The sequence below is a fragment of the Impatiens glandulifera genome, chromosome 7 (genome assembly GCF_907164915.1).
Source record: "Impatiens glandulifera chromosome 7, dImpGla2.1, whole genome shotgun sequence".
Classification (NCBI taxonomy): domain Eukaryota; kingdom Viridiplantae; phylum Streptophyta; class Magnoliopsida; order Ericales; family Balsaminaceae; genus Impatiens; species Impatiens glandulifera.
In genome coordinates, this window is record NC_061868.1 from 39844710 (window position 1) to 39867588 (window position 22879).

At 25.6% G+C, this 22879-nt stretch overlaps 1 protein-coding gene across 1 annotated transcript; it reads left to right on the forward strand.

Moving 5' to 3' along the window:
- Positions 1 to 19073: 19073 nt before the first annotated feature.
- Positions 19074 to 22815, forward strand: LOC124910572 (probable pectate lyase 5). The gene is made up of 4 exons (XM_047451243.1): positions 19074 to 20373; positions 21392 to 21583; positions 21677 to 21882; positions 22515 to 22815. The coding sequence occupies exons 1-4, from the start codon at positions 19507 to 19509 to the stop codon at positions 22750 to 22752; spliced, it is 1503 nt and encodes a 500-aa protein (XP_047307199.1). The 5' UTR covers positions 19074 to 19506; the 3' UTR covers positions 22753 to 22815.
- The last annotated feature ends 64 nt before the right edge of the window (positions 22816 to 22879 follow it).

Consider the following 22879-nt stretch of genomic DNA (forward strand, 5'->3'; position numbering starts at 1 on the left):
CATAATCATATATCTAAAGCTTCAGGGTCCCAATTGTTTTATATGGTGATAGTGTATGATATGATCGATGATAATGATGGCTTTAACCGTATTCATACGGCCGCGGGACCGAAAGGAAAAGTAATTCAATTTGGCCCTAACATCATGATTTTTAGGCGGAATTTTTCTTTAATTTAAATAAGAAGTTATTATAGAAAATTAAATTGTAAATATTCAAAAGAAAAGAAATTAAATTAATTGAACAGTGTCAATTTCTATCAAATATGAGAAAAAAAAATTAAAATTATTTTGAAGAGTAAATACTTTTAATTTGCGGTGGAAAATAGAGTTTTATTATTCTTTTTGTTGTAAATAGTTGATATGTGAAAATTCTAACTCATGGTAAGGAGGATTTCTATTATAGTATAGTTATGAGTTTTCACTTTTTATTTTATGAAATTAAGTTTTTTTTTTTTAATTGTTTGAATTATTATAATATTTTTTTAAAATTTTATAAAAAAAAGATGTAAATATATTTTAATTAATAAATATAATGACGTGATATTTAGAAATATTACAAAATATATGAATTTTATGTACAAATCATAAAATAGCTCAAATAGAAACCTCTAAAGTTAGAAAAAAAAATCCCCCTTCATATGCTTCACATCATTTAAGGCTAAAATTGAATTTATTTATTTATTTATATACAAATTATTTTTCTCAAATTTATTGATTTTGTTTTGCAAGTTCACAAGTAATAATATTGTCAATTATCATTTAAAATGATTTTGAGTGTTAGATTAATGGGATTGTGTAAATAAAAATTTTAAAAAAATATTTATTTTAGTACTTCATAAAATCAGTATTATATGTCCATCCTCTAAACGACAAAACCAGTAGCTAGCTTAGGTTCACGGGTCAGCTAATAGGCTCTATATAGCTATCTATTTATCTGTATTTTATGGTTTTCAGTGATATTTATTTAACAAAAATTTTAAAAATAATTAAAAATATTTTTAGTATTTTAATTAATAAATTATTTAATAAAAAAAATTATATTATTTAAATAATCTTATAAATTTTATATTTCTACTTTAATTTACTTTTTTTAAAACAAAAACAAAACTAATATTTTATAGGACAGGGAGCGAATTTGATTGAGTGAATAAGAAAATTATGTGGCACTTAATGACTTAAATAATCAAATAATTTTTTCTTATTCTCTATTTTTTTCCACTATTTTTCTTTTTTCATTCAATAAAGTGATACAAAGTCATTTCCTTTCTAATTCTCTCTTAAATTTCCGTCCCTATCACTCCTCTAATATTTATATATACTAAGATTAAATAAAGAAAAAATATTTATAATCACTAAAAACAATTGACTGAATCAATGTTGTTGGACATGTGATCGAATGAATGGAATCATGCATAGTGACAATGGAGGACTTGAGATCCAAGATTCGAGGAGGCCACTTTGTCTTAACATTTTTTTTGGAATTGCTAGATTGATCATTGATGTTTAAATTTTGAATTAGAGTGTTATTAACGAGAATCGAATGTTGAGTTAATTTCGGCAAATAACATATTTAATTAAAATTAAGAAAATTGAGGAAATAACATGTTGGAGATAATGAGTATGAATGGAGTAACTTCTTGAAAAAATAATATTGTTTTTAATTAATGTATGATACCGTAAAAATCATAGTAACTTTAATTGTTTAGAATAAAATCGTATTTTATGGGTATTGATAAAATGTTTAATTTGTAAATAGTTTGGTAGTGCTTTATATAGTTAGGAAGTTTAGGCTTGTGCTAGTATGTTTTGAAAATAGGACATGAGGAAGGTTAGTTGTATTATAGGTTAGGAATGTGATGTGATCTCAGGGTGGATTTGGATATTGCTTGTTTTGTTTGAGGAATATGATTCATCAAGGCATAAATAGTAAGTGTTAGGAAATGCAAAGTACAAGATGTGAAGAAAATTGTGAATAGATTGTTAGGTGGAAGGAAGGAAGGAATTTTGTTTGTAAAGAAACTCGATTAGTCATCGTTTTTAGTTTGAGCGCCTTTTGTGTGTTCATGTTCATAATGTTGAATGATTTTGTAACTTTTTTTATATTATTTCTTGATTAACTCATAAAAATTCTTGTCGTGATTTGTATGAATTATCTATCAATTGGAATTGTATTTTATTCCATATAATGCTAGCTCTATTGCACTTATATATTAATCAATAAAATGATTACATCATTCCATCAATAAAGATTGATTTGTAATAATTTTTTTTGATTTGTATATGTTTTTTTTCTTTTTTTGCTTAAACTATAATTTGTTAATGCATAAATAGATAAATAATTTTATCTCACACAAAATAAAATTATAGCAAATAATTAATCATTTTTATTTTAAATATTTTCATTATAATTGTAACAAAATATCAATTTATTAATAAGTTATATATATGATCTTATTTATGTGACATTAGGCCACACACTTGTCTAAAGCATAATGTACTTAATTAATCTATGATATAGCATGTGATCATGATACATCTCAATCTATATAATAAGCTTTAACTACTTTGTCATCTTATAACTAATTAAGGGTATATGACTAATTTCAAACTTCTTGGTGGTGGAACCACATTTTTTACAGTCGAATTTAAAGGTATTAATGACGAGATTTATTATTGTCGATGATGCCTAAACATCAACAACATTCTTTTGCAGTAGTTGGATTTAATAGTATTAACAATGTTTTTTTAAAACCATTATTTTCGATTAAGTTACCTTAGTGTGTTTGTTACCTTAGTGTGTTTGTTCTTATTTCTCAATACATTTTGATATTGCAGAAGATTTCAAATTTGTATTAAACAAACCTTCCCAAATTGAATATTATTTAATTTTTAGAGCTTCACCATCTTCTTAATTTGTAATTGGACAAGCTCTATCTTTTGATGGACACATCAATAATGTCTCTAATATTATATATAATAGGGAGGACAGCTCATTTTTTTTTTCTCAATCTTTGTTGATAAGCACAAACTTTTTTTTTAATAGAAATTTCTAGGTTTGTTTGATTGAAGCAATCAAACATTATAACTCATATAACATTTTTTAGTTTAATAATCGCTTAAACTCTTTCATTTTGCTAATGTTATATGATGTTACATTTTTTTTAATGAATCTAAGACATGACATTAAATATTAATGAAAAACTGTCAACTTTTTAAATCGATCTTGTTTAGAATACAAACTGAGAAAGATACAAACGTTTTGAACAAAAATAATATTTTTTTGAAGAAAATTGTGGTGTAGATGTTAGCCAACTCTCATGTTTATCCTCAAGTCATAACCCCATGATGTAAACCTAATTATTTTCTAATATCTTAAGTATGCCAGTGCTTAAATCGAGACTCTGTATAACAAATAATAACTGACATTGCCCTTTTGTAACAATGTCACGAGAGGAATCATTATATTTAATAGAACTCAAAAGAGTTTAGAAGAAAGTTGTTTTTTTTATTATAAAATTTGAAAATATATTTAATTGAAATTGAGTATATAGAGTAAAGAAGAATTGCCTAATAAATTAACAACATAGGTAATATAGTTCAAAGTAATATATGTTTTTTTTAAGATTTTATTATAAATAAACTCTTAATGAACTCATTAAATACTCATTAAATACGGATTGAAATAAATCAGAGAATATTTAATAATAAAATAGGTTGTTAATGATTATTTATAATATCATTATTACGACGATATTTGAGATTAAATTCAGAAAATCTGAAGATTCGTGTGCATACATTATTACTCTTTTTTTAAGGCCTTGAGCTAACTAAATTGCATTTATGTTTTTTTTTTTTTCGTTTTTTGAAACATTTATTTATTTATGATTTTATTGTTGTGTTGTGTGTAAAGGATTTTTATTTTATTAATTTGATCATTTTCAAAATAAAAATAAACTCATTAAATATATAATTGATATTAGTCTTTTTTTTTCTTTTTTTTTTTTTCATTTGTGGAAGTGAGAGTTATAAATGTGTAGAATAATTCAAACTAAATAAATAAAATATATTATAAGCAACTCATCAAGATGGTAGAAATTCTTTTTTTAATCATAAGTTTCAGATTTAATTTTCATAAATGCCTTAAATAATATTTTTTTTATATATAAAATTAATTTGTTTTGACGTATCTTATTTGAATGAAAATATATATATATATATATATGCATTTTCTTAAAACAAAAGAGAACCTGTCCATTTTTGTTTGGTCATAAATCTTGTTTTTTCATATAATTTAAAAAAAAAAATATTTCTAGATAGGCTCCATGGGCCAACATGGTTGAACCCATTAAACGAAACAAATGGGTCAATCAAGAAATATAAAATTTGAATTTCATAAATCCATCTTTTATTGTTTTCTGGACTTAGACAAATGAAAAGGGATCCTTTATTTTTTTTTGTAACCCGTTGATGGCTTTTTATTTGTGTGTTTTCATCTAAGTATTTATAATTAATAATATAGTCATAGAAATGTGATATAAATTTCATTCAACTTATAGCATTGACTTATAACATTGAGTTTCTAATATTTGTTACAATTTCCTATCGAACTTCATCTACTTTATATAAAAGTATAAGTATGAATTCAAGAATTAGAGTTGCGGTGACTTAAAATAATGTGTGGTGAGCTTAAAAAAATATTAATAAATAAATGGATGAATGTGAGTTTTGTCAATTTTATTAAAATTTAATAAACAAATAATGAATTAAATTATAAAAAAAATTAAGAGGTTAAAAAAAAAAGTTTGAGGTGAGTCTAATAAGTAGCCCCTTAATGGATCTCCCCTAAAAAAAATTGCACTATTAAGTCAAACGATGATCAAACACACCTAAAATCCTCCAAGGAGATTATTTTAAGAAATACTATAAAAACATAAATTAAAATATTAAAACGAAATAAATTCCGCATTTTTTTTTTCTAAATAAACATATCATCAAGAAGATTAATAAGTTTATCGAACGTCTTCACCGATTTTTTTTTCCGAGAATACCTAATTGGAGTAAACACATAAATCGTGATCATTGAAAGTCCAATAATTATAATGGGAGGTGAGTGTCCGTTCAGATCAACCAAGGAATTTTTTATGAAACAAGGAGAGAAATAACCCGGATAGGACTATCGATTCCATAATCCATATTTTAGATTTGATAACATTACTTAATTAATTAAAGATTATATAATCGTGAAGGACGAATATAAAAAGGAATAATTTGAGAAATCTTCACCTTGAAGAAAAGTTTGGTGGATGTGTTTTTTTGCCTCTGAAATGAAAGGTTATATATATTTTAGTGTAAAATCATCATCATCATTCATGTGGGAGACCTTTTAGCATGTGTTATGTCATTCAATTTGTCTTCTGCATATATGGTAGCTCAAATGTCACAATATATACATATATTATTATTACTATTATTCAAACTGTTTCATTATTTCAATTTTTGTTACAATGCTGGTGGAATACAATAAAATATATCTCATATTCACATCTTAACTATTTTTGTATAAAATTCTAAGAAATTATAATAATTGAAACAATGAAAAATATTATTGAATTTTGGAACCTATTCATCGCAAAATCTTGTTGTTCAATGAGAATAGAATTTGAAAATTTTACTTGTTTTTTGTTTTCATTGAATTATTAAATAGGAGAATATATTTACATGTTCTCATTCAATGAGAATAAAATTTGTAACTTTTGGCTGATTTTATATTCATTGCATTCTTTTAATGGGATAAGAATACATTTACAAAATTTCATTCAAATCTTTAAGATTTTGTCAATAATAAGGATAAAATTTTGTTGTCCAAACAATCAATTAAGCTCTGTCAAATAAAAATTTATTTGAAAACAGTTTTTTTATATATATAAATACTATATTTGAATATTGATTAAATGAAATAATGTTATTATAGACACTCAAATTTAATTCATGTAATTTAATAAAATTTGAAGTCTTTAAATAATATTCTATTTAAAATATTCTCAAATAAATAATTATTTTAGAAAAATGTTGTATTCATAAATCTAAAATGATTAAACACAAATTAAATAAATATTTTGGATAAGTATTCTATTAATTAAAATTCAAAATAATTAAAGTAAATGCAGCAAAATTTTGAACCACAACTAAATAATAATTTTGATAAAAGATATCTCAAAATAGTTAAAATTTTGGTTCATAAATAAATTAAATAATTATTTCGAATAATGTTGTATCCATGAATCCCAAATTAATTAAATTTAAGACTTAATTAAATAAAATATTTATAGACAAATATTGTAATCATTTAAATCTCAAAATTATTAAAAATAAAACTCCCAAAAGTCTAAAATATAATAAATAAAATAGAAAAAAAAATATGTTTTTTATGTCTATTAATTTATTTTTGTTTATTTTGCAGGTATATAAAAAAAAGGTAATGGCCTAAATTATTTGACCCAAATCAAACTAGGCTTAAAAGCTTAGGCCAATCAACATAAGATCATCTCCAACCCACCTGCAAACCCATCTCCATAATAGGTTTTAGTCCTCCAACCCACCTGCAAACTCAACTGCATTTTGAGTTTTTCTGCAAATTCTCTCTCCTCCATACCCAAATTTGTAGGGACACTGTTCACATACTCAAAACTTTTCAAAACTTTCATTTTAGTCATTTTAGTTTGTTTTTAATTAATTTACGTAACTTATTTATATTTTAATTTGTTTACCTATTTTATTTATTTATATTTTAATTTATTTATATTTTAATTTATTTATATAATTTATTTATATTTTACTTTATTTAAATGTTTAATTCATGATAATTTTAATTTGTTTATATGATTAATTTATATTTAAATTTGTTTACATTTATATTTTATATTTTTTAAATATTATAAATTTATAATAATAAACAATATTGCATAAATAATTGGTTTATAATTAGAATTTAAAAGTAATTAATAAGTTGTTGTAAAGTTATGGGTTCAATTTGTAATTTTAGATAAATATATAGATAATATTGAAAAAATTAAAAATTATTATAAAAAGGAATATTCTGAGAATATTCTTTTGAGTTTGAGTTTGGGTTTTTGAGTTGGAGATGAATTACTGTTTGATGGGATGTTTACTGCATTTTGGGTTTGAGAATAGGTATTTGGGTTGGAGATGGCCTAAGTCAGGAGAGCTAACTGCAAAGGCAAGACGTGCGTCGCCAAGTGCTAATAGAACTCGGATGGAGCGTCCGTACTTGACTCAAAACGACGTTGTTTCAGACCTTCCTTAACGTTCAAATACGGAAGCACGGAAGCACGAAACAACGACGTTTTGTTTATGCCTTATCTTCTTCCTCGCGACACTTATATAAGAATAGACGACTTCCTTGAAAAATGATGAAGTTTAACTTCATCATTATTTAACCAAGATGTGCGATCATTTTCCCTACGGTTGTGGCAAGACAAAAGCCTTTAATTCAGCCTACTTTGGTTCATTAACTGACTTAAGACGCCCCCGGACGAAGATGAACAATAAGGAATCAATCTCAAGTCATCAATCAATCTTTATAAGCAATGACAGACTTATGTACGGGCTCGAGTGGACGGAAGCTTACCCCGAAAAAAAAAATTACCGTAAAAATATGACATTACCCCTCTATTTTTAAAAAAATCCAATATAATTCAATATTTTGTTTATCCAATTAGTAAAAAAATAGTAAAACTTATATTTATTCACTCGTTTTATCCAAAATTTTATCGTTATTTATTTAAGTCCACCATAATTTTTTTTCAAGCTCTCCCCACCTCCGAATCATGGGTCCGTCTTGTCTATAAGAAATCCGCCATTAAAATTATAAGCTTTTTTTTAAAAAAAAACTTTGTATAGAGATTTTAAACTTGGTTCTGATCCATCCAAAAGCTTACAAGAGCATAAAAGTCTATTCCAACCCACTTTAAACTATCATTTATGTTGTAATTCATGTTTTTGAATCAAAATTGAAACTTACATATTTAAGTTCATGTGTTATTTAATATTGCACTCTTCTTCAATTTTCTAATTTGAATATGATCCTAAGATCATTTAGTAACTTTATATCGAAATTAACTTGATTTTTTATAATAAAAAAGCAAAAGTATTTGTTCTTGAGTTTTAGTTCAATAACAATGATCTTAATAATCTTCCAAATGATGTGATTATTTTCAATCAATCCCAAGAAGTTTAAGGCATGTTTGTCCAAATTTAAAAATTTCCAAAAAGTTTTGATTTTTAATTTTAATAATGGATAAAATGTGTATGTAGTTGAGTTTAAAGTGTTGGTTTCAAACTTAAGACCATCTTCAACCCACAAACTCATTTTTAAACTCAAAATGCAGTAAAAATCACATAAAACAATAATTCATCTCCAACTCAAAACCTATTTCTAAACTAAAAAAATATTTTTAAAATATTCATTTCTTACACTACTTTTTAACCTATTAATATTATCTATATATTTATCAATTTCACATATTTAATCTCAATCTTTTTTAATTCATTTAATAAAATTAAGATGAAATTAATTATATATCAATAATTCATACCCAACAAAATAATTCAATAATACATTTAAAAAAACAAACATAATATATTAAAAAAACATTATTAATAAAATATATATATATATATGTTTATTCGTAACGTAAAAATATAAAATAAATTATAAAATATAAATAAATTAGATAAAATTTTAAATATAATATAATTTAATGATTTAATTATACATTTAAAAATATTATAACTTTTATCTTAAAAGTAAAAAAAAATAAGTTAAAGGATCAATTTGCATTATAGATATATAAGTTTATATATATAAAAAATAAATAAATTAAGGGCCATTTTGAAAAAATGACCAAAATGGGAAATGAATAGTGTCAACGCATATACGCATATGCGTTGACCCGAGGAGAGACATCCAAACGCAAAATGCGTTTGCGAATGACGTCCGATTGGAGAAAAAAAGGACACACATAATATGATTTGCGTACCCGTTGGAGTTGCCCTAAAAACCAATAGAAAGCTTTTAGCATAACTAGAATTCAAATTGGAAGTCCCAAACATACAAATCATTTTTTTTTTTGTCACTTTTTGTCAGAGCTCCATCGACCCCTTACTAGTTGAATTATGACGACTTCATCAACAAGTTTTAAATGGGGAGACAAAAGCTCCCAATGCCTTCAGAATCGCGATAGAATTCTTCTAGTCAAAAACCAAAACCTATAGTTTTGGTTTGTCTAGAGGTTGAAGATGAAGTGGACTCGGCCAAACTCGAATCATGTTCCACTGGCGCGCATCTCGCTCTGCATTGACCACGACTCAAATCGCATCGAAAGTCGGCTCAACGCACTCCAGACCACTCTCCTTCGACCGATGGTCCACCTGGCACCCGGTCCAATTCACTTAGGGCTATTTGTTTAATTCTTTTAGATTTTAAATGATTTTCAATATTTAAAGGGTATAAATTATTTAAAAATATATATAAAAAAATAAATAAATGACTTTAAAATATTTTAGAATATTTTCAAAAAAAAAAATATTTTATTAAGGACCCGTTTGATTTTATTTTTAAATTTAACTTATTTATATCATAATTACATGTACCATTTTTTTTAATTTTCGACATCAATATTAGGTATAATGTTTTAAAATTAAAAATGTCAAATTTATGTATATTTTTGAAATTGAAAAAATAAAATGTAAAAGAACTAATTTTGTTAAGGAAAAAAAGTCAAAATTATTAATTAAAATTTATAATAAGTTAATTAAAATTATGGAGATAATATTATTTGATATTTATAAATGTTTATATTATTGAATTGAAGAAAAATCTTAGGTCATGACCTAATAAGATAGATTAATTAATAATATTTGATGATTTTAGTGAGGAGAAAGGCCCACCGCGGCCGCTCACCGCGGCTGCGTTTTGACTTGTCGATTAGTTGCCAATCAAAAATAGTGAGTGGTCTCTATCATCATTATTTGATAACCACCATAATTGATTTTTCTAAACGAACATAATTATCTAATATAATTCTTCCCACTTGCTCCAACTACCATTATCACTTAATTAATTATGCTATCATTACTAATAATAAATTAATTTTATATCTGAAAATTTAATTATTTCAAACATTACTGAGTTTATTGGAAAATACTATTTGTGTGAATATTAGCTCTATAAGTTTATGTCTAGGATATAACTCAATTACTCATAAATTATAAATTTTAATATTATTTTTGACTAAAATTAATATGAAAAAAAATGTATTCAAACTAGTATTATATTTGACCGTAATCATTTTTTATGAAAAAAAAATGGAATTTTAATATGAATAAAGATAAAAAAAATTACAAGTAATTAATTTATATTAAATTCAAATAAAAATTACATATACAAAATTAATTAGTAAATAATACAAGATAAATATATTGTCCACAAAAGAAAATTGATAATCTAAATATTAAATTGTATAAATAATTTACAAGAATAAAACTCTTATTTAAAATTATTCAACGATTATGCGATTTGTTGAGTATTTCTCTAAAGACGGACTCAATTGAGTTATTGTAGTAGAGCAAACCAAATGAACCAATGAAACGGTGTCTGAAGAATATCTACCAAAGATTATGAGCCACATTTAAAATTATCCTTACCCGATGGTTGGTAAGTAATACCAAAAAATGTCATGCCAAATGAAAATTGATCATCTACATATATGGCTGAAATAATGAGAAATTTATACAAATAATGGGAAGATACATGTAAGAGGTCCTCCATATAAAAGATCAAATCGTGTAGTTTTTTAATGAAAAAAATGAAAAATAACTCTAAATTCGATTATTTCATTTTCTTTGCTGCTAAGAAGGGGACGAATACAGACTCGAGAAAAAATCACCAACAAAATTAGAAGTATGAACAACAAACGACCTATCGACGATTGAGAGTATTATTCGGACTATAAAAATTCGAAATGAAAAATCGATTTGATTAAATAGAATGTCGGATCAAAACAAAACGCAGAATCAACTCAAATTTAAGTGACGGATAAAAAAAATAAAACTTCGGAATACTAGAAAAAAATCATAGAAGGAATTAAGAAAATTTTATCTATAAACCTCTCTAGAGTTTATTTTTTTAAAAAGAAAGATAGTTATATTAAAGATTATATATATATATATATATATATATATATATATATATATATATATATATATATATATATATATATTATTTTCTACAGTATATTCTACGGATATATTTAGATATTTTTTGTTTTCCTTTATTTTCTGCATTATTTGAACATATTAAATAATATAAAATTATAGGGACCTGAATTGTACATATACGAATAGTTGTATTTAATTTTATTATTAGTAAAAATAATATAAAATAACATTTATCAATCAAAATAATTAATTAAAAAATCTAAATATTAAATTTTATCTATTAAAAAAATCTCAATAAAAAGATTCAATAACAACTAAAAACGACGGTCACCCTGAAACTCATAACAATTAGCAGAATTGAGGTAATCAATAAATCTTTTTAAAATTGACTATTTATTCATGTTTCACGATTAGTATTGAAGTAATTAATTAAATGATATCGAAAGATTATCTTCAATTGAAGTTATTAAAAACCAATAAAACAAAAACAAAAATGCTGACAAATAATAATTGATCAAGAAAGGATACAAAAATGAATTATCATGACTATTTATTAATAGTATGAAAAATAACTTCAAATCATTTCATTTTTTCTGTTACTGTAACAATGATAGATAGACATTGACTCAATAAAAGATTAAAGTATGGGTAAAAAATGACACAAAATTTAATGTTCTTCCATCTCCATTTCTATAACTAAGAATATTCCAAGTCAAAGAATAGAACACTTTAAATTATTTATATAAAAAATCTATAATGCAATGTATGTTATAAAGATCCTCAATTTGGACCAAATAATTAGAATAATTAATCACCAAAGTAGCCAATTTTGAGTTTACATTGTTATGTTTCATCTTTAAAGTTGTCTAAGTTAGGTGGTCCAGATATTTGGAAGCCAACTTAGAATTTGCCAAAGCTTTTGAATATTGGGTTTGGAATGTTTTTTGTTCTAAATATGTTCAACATTTTTTTTCTTTATAATGACTTCTTAATTGTATGATAATGTTTCATTTTTTTTGTAGAGCCACATATTATAATTAGATTGCACTAAATTTATCCTTCAGTTAAATTTTTGACCTATTTAATATTTTAAAATATAAAAGAAATGAAAATTAATTTGATTGGAGCAATTATAAACAAACTATTACTTATTTGAAAATTAGTATTTTGTTACTATAACTATAACTAGGGGCGGATTTATGTATGAGCTCAAAAAAAAATTATTGTAAAAACGTGACATTACCTCATTTTTTAATAAAATTCACTATATTTTATCTAATTATTAAAAAAATTATAAAACTTATCTTTATCTACTAATTTTTAAAAAAAAATTCATTATTTTTTTAAACTCACCCCTAACTATTGTTAAATTGGGATGCCTTATTAGGGCAATTTAGATTTCAAACATCTTTTTTAAACGTCACAATTTGTGACTCATTAATATTAATGTTATACACAATGAAGTTTTGTCTTAACAATTTCAAACTCCGTTAACTTATTATCAACGTGTTATTTATAAATAAATAAATAAAATTATGTCACTAATTTAACTAGTGAATTTTAACGAATTAATAGTTTTGATTACCAATCTTCTAAAATTTAGTAGTTAAATTAGTAACATGGATGTTTGTAATTGTTAAGATCGTTTTATATAATTTAACAATAATAAGCCTCAAATTATAAGATTTAAAAGAAAATGTCTGAAATCTCAATAAGAGTCTCAATCTAACAATTCGACCCTATAATAATTGAGTAATGATAGGGGGAGCGAAATATTTGTAACGAAAGTGCAGCGAACTGATGTGGAAGGCTGACTAGGCATATGACTCACATTTCAAATTTTTTATTTATCTCTCTACGTTAATTAATAATTTCTCTCTCTTCTCTTTATTAATCATTTATTTTTTTATTTTTTCTTCAATCTTTATTAATAATTTATTTTTATAGTTAATTTGTAAATATATGTTTATATATTTTATTATTTAACTTATTTATAAAATTTAAAATAATAATAGAGACAATAATAAATTAAATAAAAAATAACAAAATATATATATTCAAATATATATTATATTTTATAAATATATATTTAAGAGAATTAAAAATTAAATATAAAAATTCTCAATTTTTTAATTAATTATTTTTCTTCTCTGTTAAAAATTCTCCTCTGACTTTTACATTTCACAAACAATGAAGGTGATGCCACGTCATTCCCTCACCAAATTCCCTCACTAAATTCCCTCACTCTATCACTCCTCTATATATATATATAATTTATTTATTAGTTTTTAAAATGAGTTATAATAGAAAATAAAAAATTGTAAAATAAACTAACTCAAATTAAATCATACTAATATTCAAAATAAATATAACTCAAACTATCATACTAATATTCAAAATAAATATAACTCAAACTATGATATATTAATATTCAATCGTAAATAAAAATGTTTTTATAAGAGTTAACCCGGTAATATAAGAAAAGAATATATAACATTTTGTTTTGAGTTAATTAATTAAGTTTATAATATAATTCATAAGAAAATGAAATATAAAAAAATAATTAAAGAGAGAAAAAAGGAAAAACAATTACTAAAAAGTTTAAGTAAGAAAATATATATATTTTTAAAAATTATATATTTAATTTATTTATTTTCCCTATTATAACTCATTTTAAAATCAAATAAATATATAAATTATATATAGGGAGAGGAGAAATAATTAATTTTAAAAAATTAAGAATTTTTATATTTAATTTTTTATTATCTTAATTTATCAAATATAATATATATTTTTTATTAATAAATTATAAATATATAAATAATAAAATATATAAATATATATTTACAAATTAACTATAAAAATAAATTATTAATAAAAATTAAAGAAAAGATAAAAAATAAATGATTAATAAAGAGAAGAGAGATAAATTATTAATGAACGGAGAGATAAATAAAAAAATTTGAAATGTTGAGTCATCATGTCCCTTCCACATCAGTTCGCTGCACTTTTGTTACAAATTTTTCGTTTCCCCTATCATTACTCATAATAATTACACCCACTCTTGAAAATATTTGAGTAATTTTGTTTTTGTTTAGCATGAAAATTGTGATTAAAAATATATAAAAATAAAATTAAGGTAAAATTTTTATGATAAATTTGTAGATTTTTCTTTATCAAATTTATAGAAAAGATTCAATAACAATTAAGAAAATTCTTGATGATAGCTCTAGAAAAAAAAAACTTATTTGAGTTTATAACAATTAATGATGAAATAAAATAAAATAAATGAATAAACTAAATGATGTTAGAAAGAATCTCTGCCTAACAATAATGATGAGCAACAATAAAAAAAAATTATCTTTAGTGGAGGATTGAAGTATCATCGAAAATTGTCTTGTTAAATGACAATTTATATATATATAATTTGTGACAATAAAACAAATTAGATTCAACTAAACAATATATCACAATGAATAATACACATAAACAAACTTAAATTTAAGTGGTGAAAAAATAGAAATTACTTGAAATAGCTGTTAGGAAGTTACTATTATATATTATATGAATAGTTTGAGTATTTTTATCATTTGAGAGTAATTTTGTAAGTCATACTTAATTTAATGTTCTTTCATTTCCATTCTTATAACTAAGAATATTCTTGGTCGAGGAAACAAATACTTTTAAATTATTTTTATTTTAATTCTATAATGCAATGTATGTTATAAATTTATTCCTCAATTTGGACCACATAATTACTGTAACTAATCACCAAAGTAGTCAATTTTGAGGTTACATTGTTATGTTCCATCTTAAAGTTGCCTCGGTTAGGTGGTCTAGATAAAGGATTTTGAGTATAAGTTAGGATCCCAATTATTTCCGAAAAGGGCAAAATAGTCATATTATAAATAAATAAATTTTAATGTTTTGCCTCCCTTATTAGGGAACAGTAACAATCATGGATCCTAATTATTTGAATATTTGGTGTAGATTATTTTTTTCTAAATATGTTCAACTTTTTTTTCTTTCTTTATCACGATCTCATAACCGTTTGATAATGTTTCATTGTTTCTAGAGCCACTCATATTTGTATTAGTTTGATATTTTGTTTAGTGTGATATCCTATTTTGCTTGAGTTATTCTATTCGAAGATTAGACTTAGGCTTACACCTATTTAATATTTTAAAATATAAGAGAATGTAAACTAATTTGATTGGAATCTACAAGATTAAAGACATTTTTTTTAACAACTTCAAGAGTCTTGAAGTCGTGTCACCAATGTTTAGTGGTGTTTTGAAGAAAAAAAAATTATTCGTAATTTATTTTTTCTCGAATCTTGTAAAAAAATAGGAATCGAAATTATAGATTTTTCTAAAGAAATTTTAAAATAATTTTGAGAAAATAATTAAAAATAGTCGGGCCTATTGATTTTTAAAGTCGTCACTTAATTTTAAAAAATCAAGCAAAATATTTTACGTTTACAAATGTAATTTTAGAGATATTTTCCGAGTTCGATATTTTTTTTGAGAAAACGGTTAAAACATTTCATTAACATTCCAAAAGTGGGAGAGTCAAATATCAAAGATAGACAAACACTATCTATGATTAAAAGATGACAATCAAACGATCTTAAATAACCTGATTAGTAACAATCAAATATACAAACAGAGATTACAAACAAAGATTATAAACTATATCAAATCTTAATTATTCCAATTAGGATTTTTATTTCAATACCATCATATTGTCTTCCTCTTCCTCTTGTCCTTCCTTTTCCCCTTTCTCTTGTAATGAAAGGGGGATGAACTGAAAAAGTTGATGAATACTGCTATTCTCATTTTGATTTTTTTCTTTATATGAACTCGTTCTGATTTGATAAAAATAATTATTTTTCAGAATTACCGGGTTCTTCACCTTGTTGTTCTCAAATTGAATTTCTAGATCATTGTTTTCATTTCCTTCAATTTCAGCTTTGGAATCCTAAAAAACTTTGGATTCCTCTATATTAACATTGAAATTCTCTTCTTCCTCTTGATTAGTCTGAGTATCTTTTTTTCTGTTTTCATCAGCAACTACTTCAACTTGATTTGATTGCGATTCCTCATTTATACCTTCAACATGATTAGGTTAAGGTTCCACATCCTTCTTCGTACTACTTTATTCGTGTACATAATTTTCTTTATCTTTTATTTCATGTTCTTTAACCACATTTTTCTCTTTGATTATATGCACCTATGTTTCATTTTCCTTCATCTTTACTTTCTGACCTTTATGAATTTTCTTATCTTCTTCCTTAGTCAAATCACATTTTGGGCTTGTTGGAATGTATTACAGAAAGAGCATATGTCTGGCCTCCACTCATAAGTAATTTCCATGATAGTAGGTTTTCCTTTTCTGTCTACTACTGTCATACTTTTTGGTAGTGTGCTTTTAGGATACACTTCAATGTTAATTCTAGAAAATGATAAGTTCTCTCCTCCTTCAGTAATTGGGTCAATGTATAATGGTCTACCCAATAAACCTGCAAAATGACTAAGGCTTCAGAATTGTACATATGTGCAGGTATATTCCAGAGGTTGAACCATATTTGTGCAATTTCTTTTGGCTTACTCGATAGATTCAAGTCTTCAGACCATTTTTCCAACTTCATACAGTTTGATCCTATATATGTATGTCAATTTCCTAGAATTTTTTCCAAATTAGATCATTTCTTGAATTTAAGGAAATATAGATCATGGACATTTGCTGAAATCTTCTCCAGCTCTTTTCCTTCTCATTGCTTCAAGAATGTCTCTTTAGTAATTAAAAATGATACTCTGTTTTTCCTATGTAGTTTCCCACAACTACATTTTCTCATTCTTACATACAGTTTTTCTCTACATTAATAGACAATTTAAATTCAAATGAAGAATTCAGTACCTCCACTTTTGTCTATATATTGTCCAAATAGATTTTCTCTTTATAGACATGGTTTTTTTGACTTTTTTTGCATTATTCTTCTCCAGAGTTCGATATTTGATGAAACTCGAAAAAAGGATTACGTGTTATGTCCTCCGTGTCAGTTAAATAATGGTTTTTACTTCACCAAATTTTAGCTATTTTAGAAAATTGGATTATTATGTTTTATTTATCCCATAAATTTTACAAATTTTACAAATTCTAGACATTTCTTTAAGTTTGAAATTTTAATTTTTTAAATACTAAATAAATATTGATATCTTCTTTTGAGGTCGAAAATTGTGGAGAAAAGTATCTGAGAAATGTCAATTAAATGGGTTATATTTAATAAATAAATTCAAATGAGTATTTAATAATATATACTTTTTTTAACAAAATTTAAAAAATAATTTAATGGAGTTTACTATTTTTAAAAATAGTTTAGAGCTTTTTAATTATAAAAAACATTTAAAATAATAAAGATGAAACAAACATGACTAAGGAGGCCCAAATCGGGCATAGTCGGTTTGCGGACCTCAGTTCTGGAGCGGTCTGAGCCGGTGTCAATGCGATTCAGCCGTTGGTCAACACAGGGCAAGACGCGCACATGTGAACTAGGTAAATCACGGTTGACTCATGTTCGAAGTCGGTTTAGCAGAGTTTAACTTCGTCTTCAACCTCAACACGTTTTGGTCTTATGTTAGGAGCCTCCATTCGTGATTCTAAAGACATGGGGAGCTTCGTCTCCACATTTAGAACGTGTCTTCTAAGGTCGTCATTCAACTCGTCACAAGGGTATCAACGGAGCTCCGAAAAAAATTGTATTTTACCATTGGAAAATTCAATTTTTAATTTATGGTTATAACTTGAATTCCGAGCTTACCAAAAGCTTCTATGATCCATTATAATTAAAACCAAACTTTTAAACACAACTAGTTACATATTTTAACCATTTTAAAATTCAAACCCGAGGCATTTTTAGAAAGATTTTGAATTTGAAAAAAAAATGCCTCAAACCCTTCGGAATTATTTAAAAATGTTCATAACACTATTTAGAATATGTTAGAAAGCTTTTTAAATGGTCATTCTTGAGATAGGCTCAAGAAGAGCCACTATATTTTTTTTATTATATAATTTAATTTGCTTAAGAATTGATTCAAATTGGCTTCATCAAAAAGTTATAAACGGTTTTAGAATCAGTTCTAAATAAAAAAAAAATCAATGAATCTTATAATATTGAAGAACACACAAACTCATATGTTTTGATTCATAACATGAATTACAACATGAATAAACTGAATTGGAGAGCACTCTTTAATTCTTGTTAAATCTTTTGGATTAATCAAAACCGAGCTTAGATATTTTAGACAAAAAGAATTCTAAAACTGAAAGCTTGAAGAGATTTCAATGACAAACTTTTGTTGAAGGTTTATTGATGATATGAGGTTGGGTTCTTGCTATTTGCTTTGGTCAGGGCGGTTGATTGACTAAATTGGTCGAATTTCAGATAAAAGACCAGACTAAATTGGTCGAATTTCAGATAAAAGACCAGTTGATTGGTTGAATTTCATCTTCTTAGTTAGTAAGACAACTTAGGGTTATAGGGGAAATGATCACACAACTATTATGATCATTTTTCTTTTCAAATTTTTTTTATTAGTCGAGAAATCACGGAGATAGCCATTGACTTGTCCAATAACTCGGTTGTTCTTATCCATCGTCAAGGAAGAATACGAAGGCGGGCATGGTTGTGGCATTTCGTCTACTTGAACACCCCAAACTTTAAACGATAGCTTAGTTAAAATAGTGACAAGAATATTTTTATTATGTGTATATTTAATTATTTTATATTAATTTTTATATAAAAGATTATACACTTAAAATAATAAAAGTTTTCTTCCTTGGCGAGCCTTTCAAAAATCTAAACTTGCTTCCATCACCAATCAATTATCTTTCTCTCTCACACAATACACACACAAACATAAACACGCAGCCAAGACGTGCAAAGTGAAAGAAAAGCCACCTTCTCCAGCCGCAAAGAATCTTTAAACCCTCTCCCCATCAGCCATATCCATCAAAACCCTAATTTTCTTTCAACAAGAAGAAGAAAGTAATACCCCAAAACACACATTTCTCCATTCATAAACTCTCTCTTTTTCTCCTTTTCTTTTCTATCCATAAAAAAAAACCTTTCTTTCTGTCCTACTCATTCCTTTTCTCCTCACAAATTTTATCCAAATCAAGAACCCTTTTTTCACAATCAATTTATACCCTTCCCCCCATCAATATCAATTACTAAAACCAAACATTTCTCAAACCCAGATTCCCATTATGTTTCCAACCCAATGCATTATCATCATCATCATCATCACAATCACAATCCTCTTCCCAATTCTTATTCAATCTTCTTCTTCATTCAATCTATCTCTCCCTCACCAACACCCATACCCAGAACATGTAGTTCAAGATCTTCAAAACAAACTAAACGCTTCAATTTCAAGAAGACAAATCATAGAACAATCCAAAATCACCAATACCAACATTCCAGATTGTCTAACAGGCAACCCAATTGACGATTGTTGGAGATGCGACCCAAACTGGTCTCACAACCGTCAAAATCTAGCCGATTGCGGAATCGGATTCGGACAATCAGCAATGGGAGGTAAAAACGGTCGAATCTACGTAGTAACAGATTCCTCCGACAAAGATGCCGCAAACCCAACTCCGGGAACACTCCGACATGCCGTGATTCAAGAAGAACCACTCTGGATTATCTTCTCTGCTAATATGTTAATCAGATTAAGACACGAACTGATAATTAACAGTTATAAGACAATTGATGGTAGGGGGGCTGAGATTGTGATTACTGGAGGTGGGTGTTTGACGATTCAGTATGTGAATCATGTGATTGTTCATGGGATTGAAATTAGGAATTGTGTTCCGACTGGGAATACGGATATTCGATCGAGTCCGAGTCATGTTGGACATAGAGGGAGATCGGATGGAGATGGGATATCGATATTTTCATCGAGGAATATTTGGATTGATCATTGTAGCTTGTCTCGTTGTACTGATGGGTTAATCGATGCGATTATGGGGTCGACTGCGATTACGATTTCGAATTGCTATTTTTCGAATCATGATGAAGTTATGTTGTTGGGTCATGATGATCGTTACTTTCCAGACTCAGGAATGCAGGTTTTTTTTTAATCCATCTAAAACTTTTTTTTTTTTTTTAATTTAAAAAATATTTGGTGGGCGGGTTTAGGAGTGTTTAATATTTGGTCTGTATTGAAATTCAACCGAATTCGAATTTTATTTTCGAAGAAATCGAATATAAAAACTCGAATAACTTGAAAATCGATAAACCTATTTGGATTGGTTTTTTAAAAAAATATTTGAAAGATATTTTATACATAATAATAATATAATTTTTATTTTTTTTAAATAAAAGGTATTTTAATTGATTATGTATTATTTTATATAATGATTATTATTTTATTTATTATTTATTAATTAAAATATTTATTATTTTATTATTATATATTAATATTTTTTAAATTATTTTATTTTTAAAAAAAAACTACATACTTACAAATGTTGTTTTTTAAATAATTTAAGTTAAAAAAAACTCAAATTCAAACAAGTCCTTAATTATTTTATTAAATTTAATAATTAAATTAATTAAAAATTCTTATTTTATTTTATGAAAGATATATTTTTATAAAAAAAAAACAAGATAAAACCAGCTTTGGTTGGTACTGACTTTTATAATATACTTTTTTTTTAAATAATTTTTTTATTTATTTTATTTTATTTAAAAAGCTATGAATGATGACTACATTTATAATCACTTCAATTTTGTGCATTTCTTTTAATGATGATCAAGCTAAGAATTTTGATAGTCAATTTTTTTTTTCACTTTTTAACACTTTATCTAAATAATAGTGTAGATTTACAACTAAAATTATATAATTAGGCTTATCATACAACATTGTTTTCTTTTTAAGTTTCTAATTTTCATATATCTTTTTCTCTTGGTACTCATAACTCAATCATTAAGAATATTATAATGAGGCCAACATTAAGAATATTATTCATTATCATATTTTGTAATACAAGTATTTAAGAATTATGGTTATTTGTAAGTTACACTTCTCAAATGTCTAAAAAATCATTTATACTAAGAATGATACGAAAAAACACAATTTAATAGGTGACAATAGCATTCAATCACTTTGGGAAGGGATTAGTGCAAAGGATGCCGAGATGTCGATTCGGATATATTCATGTAGTCAACAATGATTTTACGGAGTGGCAAATGTACGCCATCGGCGGGAGTGCTTCACCGACAATCAATAGTCAAGGCAATCGTTACATGGCCCCAACAGATCCTAATGCGAAGGAGGTGTGGATATTTAGATGAGATGAATAAAATAACGATTTTGATTTCGATTGTTGTGAAATGACGATTGAGGACATGTGTATGTTGTACGCGTAGGTGACGAGACGATTAGATGCGGATGAAGGAAAATGGTCGAATTGGAATTGGAGGACCGATGGGGACATTTTAGTAAACGGGGCATATTTTGTTCCTTCGGGACAAGAGTTTAGCACGCAATATGCTAAAGCCTCTAGTTTGGATCCAAAATCGGTTACTTTTATCGACCGACTTACCTCAGGCGCAGGTGTCTTCGGCGGAACCAGGTAATTATTATTATTATTTTTAATTTAATTTAATTGCATTAATGATTTATTTAATAATACAATATTCAATTAGACAAAATCACTTTCATATTTAAAGAAACACATGCATAATAATAAAGTGAAGAAGACTTATTTGTATAGCCTTGTTGGATAATATATATTTTAGTTACAACTTACAAATCATTAATAATAAAATATAAAAACAAATTGATTTTTCCAGCTTTCAAAAAAGTGATATTCCTGAAAATATGCTTTTTGGTCCTACATAAGATATTTTTTAGTTTAGTGGACATCACACAACCAATCAAGTACCCTTTTCATATTACTCAATTTTCAAGATTCAACTTTTATTAAAATAAATTATTTATTTAATATAGTTACTTAATTAAGTGAAATTTAACCAATGGGTCTTAAAAAAAAATTAAATCATTTTTTTAATCTCAACATACACTTTTCTCAAAACAAACACTTCTTAGGAAATATTCTCTTCCTATAATTAACCATTAGAAATAATAGATAGAATATATACGTTTGGACAACTAATACCACTTTTTTTTAATCTTGTTTGATTTTAAGAAGATGCTAAGTCACATTTATAAGATAAATAATATGTGTGTATATTTTTTAAATAGGGACACAAGTGCGAGCCAAACATACCCTTCATACACGGGTAGTGGGATAGATAGCAGCCCGAAAAGTCATAGTAACAATAATAATGGTAATGACCAAGGTGATTTTTTTAGCTTGGTATTCGGGAACGGAGGATCGTCGAAAACTCCGACAAAATTCATCACCATTGTCTTCTCCGTCGTAATTTGTTTTAGTTTGGAAATTACAACGGGTGGATTGTTAAAATGGATATTGTTATAAGAAAGAAACTAAACGAGTTGAATATTTATCCTAATTATTATAAAATATCATTTATTCATGCAATTGAATGTTTCTATTTTCATTTTATTTTTTTTAAGAGAGGCATTTGAAAGAAAATTCAACTGAA

Bases quoted from the DNA above. Each gene is read 5' to 3' on its own strand.
- LOC124910572 (XM_047451243.1), top strand. From the start codon at position 19,507: ATGTTTCCAACCCAATGCATTATCATCATCATCATCATCACAATCACA. The intron at 20,374-21,391 runs GTTTTTTTTTAA...ACAATTTAATAG, and splicing joins TTCCAGACTCAGGAATGCAG to GTGACAATAGCATTCAATCA. The intron at 21,584-21,676 runs GTGTGGATATTT...TTGTACGCGTAG, and splicing joins CAGATCCTAATGCGAAGGAG to GTGACGAGACGATTAGATGC.